Below are 11,801 nucleotides of genomic sequence, written 5' to 3' on the forward strand. Positions count from 1 at the left end.
ATGTTATCCAGTTTAACTTAATAACTGAAAATCATGAGCCACGGGTTGAGCACAATCTGCAAGTGATTCAACAAATACCCATCAGTTCTGTCTTTACTCCAAAGAAGAAGAAAAAAGGAAGGAAACGCACAGGAAGCAAGATATGGCACCCGACGACGAGGGAGAGCGGGATGACGAGCGCATAGTTCCACCCTGCGATCTGCCACTCGAACGGGACGACGTCGGTCGTGAAGATGACCATCATCGCGATGCACATGAAGCAGATGATGAAGGAGAGCTTGAAGCGCTGCCAGATACGCGGGACTAGAGTAAATTAATATTCATTAGTACATGTTCAAGGAAAGTCATACGTCTACACCTGCACCAGCATCAGCACCTGCACCTCGCCAAGACAAAGACAGGCAAGGCAAGGCAAGGCAAGAATGCAGATACAGATACAGATACAGGTGAGATAAACCGGGATTGGGATTGACATACCTTCGATCCAGAACGACGAAAGCTCGACTTCCTTTCCGGTAGACCCCCAAGTCCTAATATCAAAATCGTAATCAGCAAAACCGAAGAAAAACTACATCTACATGCATGTAGAGGGGGGGTGTCACTCACATGTTGTACGAGAACAGATGGGCCAAGAGCGCGGTCGACAGATGGATACTCATCCCGCCGAAGAAGAAGAGGCTGCAACCATGACACCGCCGACAGGACAGGACAGGACAGGAGACAGGACATAGAAGCAAAGAAAAAAAAAGATAGCAGTCAGTTATCTTATCCAGTCACACAGCCCAACCCAGCGGGCAACACCAGAATACAACCAATGCACTCACAAGAAAGGGACCCATCTCAAATTCTCAAACATCGCCGCGAACATATTCGTCTGGCCGAGCCTATACTCAAGGAGGGTATACCCCACATTCCCTATACCCGGAAAAACGACCGTGCACGCGAGGAGAATCTCGAACGAGTGCAGGTAGAACCTGTCGAGCTGCGGTGCGAGGCCTAGGATCAGGTAGTTGAGGATAGAGCCGACTGTCGCGGCTGCTATACCATCTGTGAAATGCGTGTGGTTAGGTTAGTAATTGGTGATTGTGATTTGGTTATGTGATTGGTGATTAGGGTTTGAGAAAATGGAGGGTGGGAAGGGGAGAAGGCAAAGGGGAGGGAGGAAGAGAGGCGGAGAAGCTTGTCCATCCATCGCCTCGATCATTCGCAATACGACAGGGACAATGTGAAATGAAAGATGAAAGATGAAAAGATGAAAAGATGCAGTATACAAAGCACAAAAGCGACCGAGGGGGGCTCGCATCTTTGTCTTGTGCTGTCTCATCTTGTCACGACGAGCTCGGAGAAAAATGAAAAAGCCATCTCCCAATCTCTCCAAAAATAACCCAAATTAAAAGGGACAAACGGGTACTCACAATAACTGAACATGTCTACATATCACCACGTCGACAAACGGGCAATGTGTGGGAAAAGAAAACGAGGAGATAGTTATAATTAGCACAACTGCTATCATCGACAACCCCGGGGAGTGGGGGGAAGAGAGGGAAGAGACGTACAGGCCATCATACCGATCTTGTAGTGCACGGGAGCTGCAGACCATACGAATCCGCGCAGTTGGGGGCTGATTGGACCGCACTTCCACCATTTAATGAGAGGGTTAAAAATAATCTCGTTACAACCTATCAAACGCAAAAAAAAACGAAAAAAATCATCAGTTAATGCACACCATCTTCACCCTCCACCACCCGCAGAAAAAAAGCAACAAAACCAAAACGCACCATAAGCATACTTCTGCCATCGCGCAAGCTCATCCACAATCGTCAACGACACACCCTCTTTGAAGCCCCCATTCGAATACGTCGCCCATCGGAGGTTATACCCCTTCAACAAAAGCCTCAGCGCGAGATCAAAGTCCTCCGAGACGTTCGCCTCGGACCACTGCTTCTTCTTTCCGTCGGCGGGGTCGACGAAGGCGGCGTCCTGCACGGCTGACCAGCGCAGGAAGGCGTTGTGTCCGACGAACGGCGCGACTTCGCCGTTGGCGCAGCCGAGGGAGATGCACTTGTTGATGCGCCGCGTGAAGTGTGTGATACCGTTTTCGAAGTAGTGGTGTGCGACTTGCATGACATCTACCAAATCCAGTGGATCAGTATCCCATTCATTTCACCAAACAAAAAAGCAAAAAAAAAAAAAAAAGGGAAAAGGAAAGGGAAAGGGAAAGGGACATACCACTCTCATGCTGAATAATCGCACAATCCGGACTCTCATACATCTCCCTCGCCGCATCCCTAAAACAATCCTCGGGCACAATCGTATCCGCATCAATAATCAAAATGATCTCTCCAACCCTCAACGACTTCCCATTCGCACACCACGGCCTCCACCTATTCCCGGACTCGGCGTAGATCTCCTCTTGCGCCATCTTCATCGCACGGTCTTCGAGGGATTCGTCGGCGGTGTCGTCTGCGCCCTCCGCTTCGAGCTGCGCGAGGAACTTTTCGAGTTTGAGGGAGAGCGCGAGGCCGTAGTTCATGCTTTTGTGTGGCGGGTGGGTGGGTTAGTGGACGGTGTGAAGAGAGAGGGAGGGAGGGGGAGGGGGAGATACGTACTTGCTAGCTTTCTTGAATTTCCCCGCGCGCTTGAACCCGTCAGGTGCACTCGAGTGCCCAGGCCGCGCGGTCCACCCGATATTATGGTTCGCGTAGAACGCAATACGCTCTTTCCGGTCCGCCTCCGAGATGAGCTGTAACCCGTCGTCGCAGATGAATATCGCGGATGTACCACCTAATTACATGTACCCCGTTAACCAACATGAAATATATTGTTTTTTTTTTTAAAAAAAAATGGATGGGACAAACCTTGACGCGCATATGTCTGCATAGCCTTCTTCACAGAGTACACCGACGGCGCACTGAAAGATACCACCACCACCAAGTCAGTCCGCAGTCTACAAGAAAGAAAGAAAGAAAGGGAAAAAGACTGACATAGTCAACTCAAGACTCTCCTTATACACAGGCAGCTGGATAGTGATGTGCGGGAGATTATTGTCGACTTCGGGGTTCGGATCCGGTTTGACGGCAGAGTAATACATCGAGTTTTCATGGTACTGAGCAACGGGGCCGAGGCTGAAAAAGGGGGGAAAGGGTATAGTCAGTCTCGGTAATATTGCGATTTCCCGAAAGAGGGAGAGGGAGAAGGGGAGGGTGAGAGAGAGGGTGACGTACATTAGACATATATTCCCAATAAGCTGCAAGCAGAAGAACTACACAACAAAAAATAAAAAAACGCAAATCAGATTCCTCTTCCATATTGTTTTTTTTTAAAAAAAAAAACGAAAACAATGAGAGAAACGTACGATGGAGACGCAGTATATAACCGGTAACGTCAGAACGAGCGCAAAGCGCGTCGCATCGCCGTCGAGCCTGTATTCTTCGAGGAGGACTGCACAGCCTGCCGTCATGAAATCTGTGTGGATGATGTAAACCATAATTAGCATGTTGCGCCTGCATGTACAATTGCGGAAACCACACAACACAAGACAACAAAGAGAGAAAAAGGAAACCAAGAAAAAGGAAAAAGACACGCACAAGCAGCCATCGCAGCGCCCAACCCAGCATAAATCGGACCAATAAGCACAAGCTTGCGCTCCTTCCTCTTCCCCGCACTGCCCTTTTCCGGATCACTCTCCCCCGCCGCTTTCGCAGGCGCGGAAGATTTGGGCTGGAGCTTCCAGCTCCACCACGAGCGCTTGTTCGTTGCGGGCGCCGTGGCGGCTGTGGCGGAGGTAGAGGGGGAGGAGGTGGAGGCGGAGGTGGCAGAGGTAGAAGAGGCTTCCTTGTTGGAGCTGGTAAGATCTGTATCGCTGGACGGCACAGACTTGACCGACACCTCCGCACCTCCCTTCTCATTCTCCTCCTTTTCATTCAAGGCAACCTGCGACCCATCAGGCGAGATCACAGCAATCGACGTCGTCGTCGAGTTCGCCGTGACCGGTCTCGTCCCCGCGCCGGTGGAAGAGGTGACGGAGACGGAGACGGACGGCGCGGAGGCGCGGTGCGCTACGACGCCCGACCCGCGCGTGCGCCATATGTGCTTGATGAGCTTTTCTTCGAATTCTTTGCAGAGGGGCAGGATGGTTTCGAGGTTGTAGCTCCAGAGGACGACGGCGCGTTCGTCGCGCTGGAGGAGGGGTGAGGTTAGCGTGTGTGAATTAGATGGTATTGAATTGAATTAGATGGGATGGAAGGGGAGGGGGGTGGGATTGTGATTATGATTATGATTATGATTATGATTGAGTGGGTGTGAGTGAAGGTGGGTGGGATTTAAATTTAAATTTTACTCAAAGTGGAAGTATAATTGGGAGGATGGGAGGGAGGGAGGGAAGAGGTAAATGATAAATATAGACACCCGACTTACGATAAAGGCGCCACACTGGTCTTTCTCGGCAGAGGGGAGCATATCGATGCTGTCCAAGATCTGGATGCGGGTGTTACTATCAATGTAAAGACAGTCGTCGTTCGGGCCTCTACAAAGACGCAACAAATTGCAATTAATCAACTAATAAGCAACAAAGACGAGGACTGATACTGGGACACTGACATTTTGCGGATGGCAGCTTGGACAGACGTGTTGCGTATCTTGACAGCGACGACGGGGTTGAGCTTGCGCACGGCCGCTTCGAACGGGACGAGCGCGGGGTTCTCGTACGGGAACACGCGGAAGAAGCCGTCGTCGACGCGCAGGGCGACGCCTGTCGCGACGGTCTCCTCGAGCGGCATGAACCAGTTCTCCTGCTGCGTGGCCTCATCTATGTGTGTTCGGTTAGTCGTTAGTATGCCTTGGGTGGGAGAGAGGGACTTGCATATTTTATGGAGCCATGCATCCCAGAGATCGTAGTCGCTGTTGTAGATGGTGACGGGGCGGGCAAAACCTCCTGCAGACATTGTTAAACGGATAATGTAGAAGTAAGTAACACTAAAGGGTGATTAAAGGGGAGTGAAAGTAAGCAGGGAGGAGGAGGAAAGCCGGGGGAACAGCAGCAGCCGTCTCGGAGGGGTACAAGGACGGGGCCAACTATTCTCTCAACGGGTTCTCGTGCGCTTTATACATGAATGCTTCCCAAGAGCGTCAAACGTACAATACTCAAAGGCCATGCAGCCAGCCAGACGGGCGAGTGCAAATCGGAAATAAGTGTAAAGTTTCGACTTCGACAGCGATGTGACATCGGCATTAACCATCCCATCAGTGACTCACCGTGACGATCTTTGTACGATGGGTCACACTCATGTCAATCTTAATGGCATTCACGATTTGTGATTTGTCGTCTTGCCTCCGTGTACATTTCATCCGTTATCATTCATTATGTATAGCGCAGGAACCAAACACACAACACAACACAACATATCGCATCCCATCGCATGGTATACATCGCCAGAACTTCTATTCCTTTTTTATTTTTATTTTTAATGTCGTTTTCAATTCCCCGTCCATCCGAGTTGTAACTCGTTCCTGTCCCTTGCTTATCACGAAAAATGATTGCGCTGTTGTTGTTGTTGTTTTTACACCACGCAAACGCTGCCGTTTGTCGCGTTCGCGTTCGTTTTATTTTTTCACCCGCGATTTCTCCCACCTTACCACCGCCAGCCAGCCAGCCAGCCATCTGCTTGTATTCCGATTCCGAAAGTGACACAGACACAGACACAGACACAGACACAAACACAGCTCTCTGCGGCCATCACCATCACGCTTCGCTTCTCCCATCGCTTCTCCCAGCCCTTCTCCCAGCCCTCGCCATCGGAATGGAATGTCATCTCATGGCATGGCTATCTTTACACGCAATCCCAATCCAATCAGGTCTGTTCCAACACACTCAGACCCCCCTTTCCCATTTCCCATTTCCCATTTCCCATTTTGTGAGCACGAGCCTGAGCCGGGGCCTGGAACCTGACATGGATGGACTTGGACATGGACATGGACATGGGCATTGTAATGTCAATGAACGGTGCAGGTATTATAGCTATCTCTCCCTCTATCTGCTGTCTAATTTACCCAAAGCCGATGATAACCCGGCTGCGAAATGCGAAAAGGCCTACGAAATCGCAATTCGCAATTCGCAATGCCACTGGCAGTACCCTCGAATGGATACAGTGTATGTGTGTCGAATGTATCCAATGTATCAGTGCTCAGTGGTTGACACCCCACGCACCCACCCCGAGACTACTCGAGAATGAAAGCTTAATGAACACACTTGATCGCGCAAGATTCCATGTGACGAGGGTAATCTAATATACAGAAGAAACGAAAAGAAGCGTCAAAAGTGTGTATGTAAGTAAGTTTTGGTTAGGTATAAGCTAGGTATTGACATTGGCCGGCCTCTGTAACGCCTCCTGGTCCGGTATGCCAGGAACAAGAACATGAACAAGAACATGAACAATGAAAGAACAAGGCAGACCAGAACCAGAACCGGAACAGCGCTGCATGTACATGTACATGGACATTGGACATGGATAATGGAATGGGTAATATGTAGGTAGGCCTGGGACCGCATCTGTCGTGTCGTTCGTGTCGTCGTGTCGCGTCGTCGGCATGGACAACAAGCCAGCGAGCCAGCGAACGAACACGGACATGGACACGAATATATCATCCGTCCATCCTCAACATATGCCAGTGCCATTCCCTATTCCCCATTGCATTCCTCATTCCGGAATGAGGAATGAGGCCTTGAGGAATGACTTTGGGTTGGGTTGGGTGTTGGGTTCGTGAAAGATCGCCAATCTCGCATTACATTGCCTTCTATTGCATTGGATTACATTGCATTGGGTGACTCGTCTCGTCTTGTCGGAGTCTCTGTAAAGCGAGATAAATCGGAACGGGAACGGCAATACTAGAACACAAAACACAAAATCACAAAGGTTCTCTCGTGCTCGTGTATGTTATTTTTACACCCCTCCGCCTCCGCCTCCTCCTCTTCTCTCTCTTTTTTTCCCTCCCTTCCCTTCCCTCCGTCTATATGTGTCTTTATTAATTTATAATTAACCAACTGAATTCCAATTCCAGATTGCAGATTGATGATTGATGATTGATGATTGGTGGTTTTTCCACACATGCCCTCGGGATATGATCGATACAGATACAGCTTTTGGTTTTGGTTTTGGCAAGTGACAGTGACAGGCGTGTGTGTTTTTCCTTCTCCCCCCTCGCCTCGCCTTGCCTCACGCACCCCCTTCCCCCCCACCCCCCCCCCCCCCAGCATCTTCGACTGTTCGACCTGCCATTACATTCCCACCCGGAAGAAAGAGAAGGAAGAAGGAGAAGGGGGTGATAAAGTTCACACACCCACACCTGAAATGGAAATGAAATAATGAAATCGCATCTTGCTCCGCAGAAGTTAGGCTCGAGCTCGAGCTCGGGCTCGAGCTCGGTTTTTTTTTTCAGGGGTTCTTGTTCTTGTTCTTTGCTGGAGATGCACTGCTGGAGATGCACTGCACCCCCGCACGACTAGAAGTTAGAACGCAGTCCGCGTCCGTGTCCGCGTCCGTGCCCCGTGTCCGGCTGCCTATTTCCTATTCCCTATATCCTATTTCCCCCTTTTCACCATCGCCCCCCCCCCCCTCCTCATTGTTATACTCCGATCGAAGAAGGGGGAAGGGTACTTTGCTTTGCTCTGTGTTTGCGCGGTTCACGTAAAAACGGGTGTAAATCTGATGAGCGATGAGCACGAAGTGCGCCATTCTTGCAGTCACCACACACAACAACGACAAGTCAAAGGCAAAGGGACGAAAACGAAAATTGAACCGAAAGATCGCACGTAGGGGATAACACTCGCACTTCCCACCCAGCCAGCCATTCCGGTCAGCTATCAATCACAAATCACGAATCGCAATCATCTTGTCCTGTCGTGTCCTGTCTGTTCTGTTCTGGTCTGTTCTGGTCTGCCCCTGGACGCAAATACAGATTCGATTCGACTCGATTCCCGTGTCCCCTTGCGTCTCGTGTCGTGGATTTTTTAATTTTTTGCATTTTTGTTTATTTTGTTTTCTGAGCATCCTGCCCGGGCTCGGAAGAACTTTGCAGATTGCAAAAGTGAGAGATAGATAGAGAGGGTTCCCTCCCTTGTCATCGGCGCAAGCAAAGTTACTTGATACAATCCCGCATTGCGTTGACATATGTCCTGCCAGTGCTAGGCACCGTATATACTCCCTCGGTCTTATAAAACTCTTTCTGCCTTCGCACCTTGCGCACCCCCCTTTTTCCGCCCCTGCGACTCCCTCCACTCCCTTTCTCCGCTTCTTTCTCCGTCGTCGTCGTCGTCGTCGTCTCCATCGTCAAGTCATGTCCGACACCACCACCAGCAGTGTCCGGGAAAAGGAGCCCACCACCTCCTCCTCCTCTTCCACCTCCTCTCCTTCACACACCACCACGCGGCCCGTAACAGCCCACAGCACCAGCACCACCACCGACTCAACACGGCCTAACACGGCCGCCTCCGCCTCCGCCTCCTCGGACCCCTTCGCCTCGCCGCACTCCAGCCGCGCGCCCTCCATCCACCACCAGCCCCCAAGCCCTAGCTCATCCAAAGTCTCTTTCCCCGACTCGACGTTCAGCGCGACGGCCGCTGCCGCTGCCGTGGCGTCGCGCAGGTCGATATTGAGCCAGTCGGGCTTTGCGACGCCGGCGTTCTCCTCGGCTGTGTCGAGCGCTTCGCGGCTCTCGGCGATCCATTTGGCGAATAGCGCTAATCATCATCATAATAATAATAACGCCAACGCCAACTCCAATGGTACCGCAAATGGCAATGGCAATGGCACCGCAAACGCACACACACCCGGCGCGCCCAAACCCAAATTCCCGCGCATGAAATCGCACATGCTGCCCGAAGGCACCGAAGTGTCCAAGCCGTGGGCCGCGAAGAAGAACCCGCGCGCCGTGTTCTCGTACTGGATCGTCTACTTCATCATCTTCATCGGGCTGGCGGGCGGCGCGGTGCAGTGCTACTTCACATGGAAGAATGTCGCGCTGGACACGGCGCCGCTGTGTTTGGTCCTCGAGGAGAACTTTGATAGCGAGGAGGGCGTGTTTGGTGAGAATGGCACGTTTTTTAGGGAGGTCAATATGGATGGGTTTGGGTGTGTATTCTGTCTTTTTTTTTCGTCTTTTTTTTTTCTTTAAAGATAAATTGTTTTAACGATGTGTACTATGACACAGAAACGGCGAATTCGAAATGACCACCTCCTCACGGAACAACTCCTTCGTGCAAAACGGCAACCTCTACATCGTACCAACCCTCACATCCGACAACATCGGGATGGACGCAGTAATGGACGGCACAGTGTACAACATCACAGACTGCACATTCAACCTCACCCGCCCCGACAACGGCTTCGTCACCCTCGACGGCGTACGCCAATTCGACTGGGCATCATATTATCGCTCGTGTAGTGCTGTGAGCAATAGGACGGCGGGGACGGTGATTAATCCGGTGCAGAGTGCGCGGTTGACGACGCAGAGGAGTGCGAGTATTAAGTTTGGGCGGGTGGAGATTAGGGCGAAGATGCCGAATGGGTATGTGGAGTTTTCTTCTTTGGTTGCTTTTTGGTTGCTTTTTTTGCCGCTTTGAGGCGGTTCGGTGGCTTTCAATTATCTGGATCTGACGGTGGCTTTTTCTTCCCCCTTTTGCAGAGATTGGGTAAGCAAGCGCCCGTTCCCATTCCGGTACCACTAATCATTGTCCACTAACGATACTACGTTTTTTTGAACTAGTTGTGGCCTGCGATATGGATGCTCCCCCGCGACAACGTGTACGGTCCTTGGCCTTTGAGCGGTACGTACGCTTTTTCCGCTTTTCCGCTTTTCTTTTCTTTCTCCCTTTTTTTTTTTTTTTTTTTTTCCACTTTGTCCACTTCTTTCGATACCCAATTCTTTGTAATTCGTAATTCGTAATTCCTAATTCCTAAAACCCTACCACACCCATTTGTATTGGCATTGCGAACGCGAACCTGACTGACACCGCCTCATCTTCTTTTTTGTTTTCTGTTCATCTTCCATCTAGGCGAAATTGACATCGTAGAGTCGCGCGGCAACGGGATACGGTATACCGCTCAGTAAGTCCGCAGTCCGCATTTTTTCAGTTTTCACCAGTCTGTAATCCGCCTTGCGCGTCTTCTCTTTTGAGTCCGAGTCCGAGTCTTTTTTATCTGCCCGCATATCCCAGAAATTACAAGTCCATTCTTTTTTTTTTTTTTTTTTTTTTTTTGGGGGGGGGGGGGGGGGGGGGGAGGAAGGCGGTGCACGGCCTCAATCTCAATCTCAACCTCAATCTCAATCTTCATCTCACCTCAATTTTCCAATTCTCAATTCTCAATTTCTCCTTACATACCCAACGACCCACCCTTTCACCTTACTTACCCACTTACCCACTTACCCCCGTACCCCCGTACCCACTTCTCACTTACTCTACTCACCTCTCATCCCACAGCGGCTCGAACTTCGTCCAAGGCGCGCTGAACTGGGGCCCGGCGCAGAACCTGAACGGCGCTAGCAAGTCCTACAGCTGGTGGACGGACAAGCGCAAGTCGTTCGCGGCGGATTTCCATACGTATGTGTTGGAGTGGACGCCTACGTTCCTGTACGTCTTTTCTTTTTCTTTTTCTTTTTCTTACTTTGTGTTGTTTGTTCGGATGAGTAATGATTTTCTGACTTTCCTTTTTCCAATCTCCTATTCGTATTCGTATTCGCGTTCGTATCCGTATTTGCATTCACACAGCCGGATATCAGTCGACACGCGTCTGCACACGCTCCTCGACATGCGCTTCAACGAGCCGTTCTTCAAGCGCGGCCAGTTCCCGGACGTCATCAACAACGGCTCCAGCCTCGTCGCGCTCGAAAACCCGTGGATTAACGGCACGAACGCGACGCCTTTTGATCAGGGTGCGTCTGTCCTTGGTCTGTATCTCGGAAGAGTGAAGCTGACCTTGACATCATTGTACATCACAGAATTTTATTTGATTCTGAATGTGGGCGTTGGCTCGACGAACGGGTGGTTCCCGGAGGGACAAGGAAACAAGCCGTGGCTTGACCGTGCACAAAGTGCGTTTGGCGTCCGTCCATTGTGTTCATACGTTCATGCTTTCATAAATCTAACGATCTACCTCGAATTATCGAATTATCGAATTATCGAATTATAGACCCGCCACACGATTTTGCGGCGTCGCTTGCGCAGTGGTATCCCACTTGGCCGTCGAATGTGGAGGACCGTGCTATGGTTGTGTACGTCCACATCTCTCATCTGTATGATTTTTGCGGATTTTTTTTTGCTTACTGATGCCTTCCTTGTTTTTTTTTTTTTTTTTTTTTTTTTTTGCATATTCCATTTCCTTTCCTTTCCTTTCTTCCGCAATCGGCTGGTTTTAACATTCTCACTCCCGTCTTGTCTATCGATGGATGGCTGCGTGTCAACCCTCAACTGCAACTTCAAACATTTCCCCATTTCCCATCTGTTCGCATTCCATCGACATCGACGACCTCTGACTTGACTTTGACTTTGACTTTGACTTTGACTTGACTTGATTGACCCTGGATGCGGACTCTGATGCGGACCCTGTCCATTTCCCATTTTCCCATCTCCCAATTCGCATTTCGCAATTCGCAATGCCGATACCGACGTCCAACGGTCCGACCTACCTCGCTGACCGCCACTGACTGACTTGCCACTGACTTGCCACTGACTGATGGATGATGGACGACCGATGGACGACGAACAAACGACGGAACGATGATCTCCTCATTTCGGAAATATCTATTTT

General features: G+C 50.4%; 2 protein-coding genes across 2 annotated transcripts; one reads left to right on the forward strand and one right to left on the reverse strand.

The window, feature by feature from the left end:
* Positions 1-17: 17 nt before the first annotated feature.
* JR316_0004017 (uncharacterized protein) lies at positions 18-4,943 on the reverse strand (the record flags this gene model as incomplete). The annotated part of the gene is made up of 15 exons (XM_047889786.1): positions 18-56; positions 131-303; positions 478-530; positions 825-1,047; positions 1,557-1,679; positions 1,779-2,129; positions 2,230-2,534; positions 2,610-2,784; positions 2,859-2,911; positions 2,985-3,125; positions 3,225-3,262; positions 3,356-3,465; positions 3,588-4,179; positions 4,417-4,525; positions 4,600-4,943. The coding sequence occupies 15 exons, from the start codon at positions 4,941-4,943 to the stop codon at positions 18-20; spliced, it is 2,829 nt and encodes a 942-aa protein (XP_047752160.1).
* A 3,388-nt stretch (positions 4,944-8,331) lies between these two features.
* On the forward strand, positions 8,332-11,320 carry JR316_0004018 (Beta-1,3-glucan-binding protein; the record flags this gene model as incomplete). The annotated part of the gene is made up of 8 exons (XM_047889787.1): positions 8,332-9,125; positions 9,205-9,561; positions 9,679-9,685; positions 9,760-9,820; positions 10,049-10,100; positions 10,475-10,624; positions 10,763-11,085; positions 11,184-11,320. The coding sequence occupies 8 exons, from the start codon at positions 8,332-8,334 to the stop codon at positions 11,318-11,320; spliced, it is 1,881 nt and encodes a 626-aa protein (XP_047752161.1).
* Positions 11,321-11,801: the final 481 nt, after the last annotated feature.

Source organism: Psilocybe cubensis, chromosome 3 (assembly GCF_017499595.1).
Source record: "Psilocybe cubensis strain MGC-MH-2018 chromosome 3, whole genome shotgun sequence".
NCBI classification, from domain to species: Eukaryota; Fungi; Basidiomycota; class Agaricomycetes; order Agaricales; family Agrocybaceae; genus Psilocybe; species Psilocybe cubensis.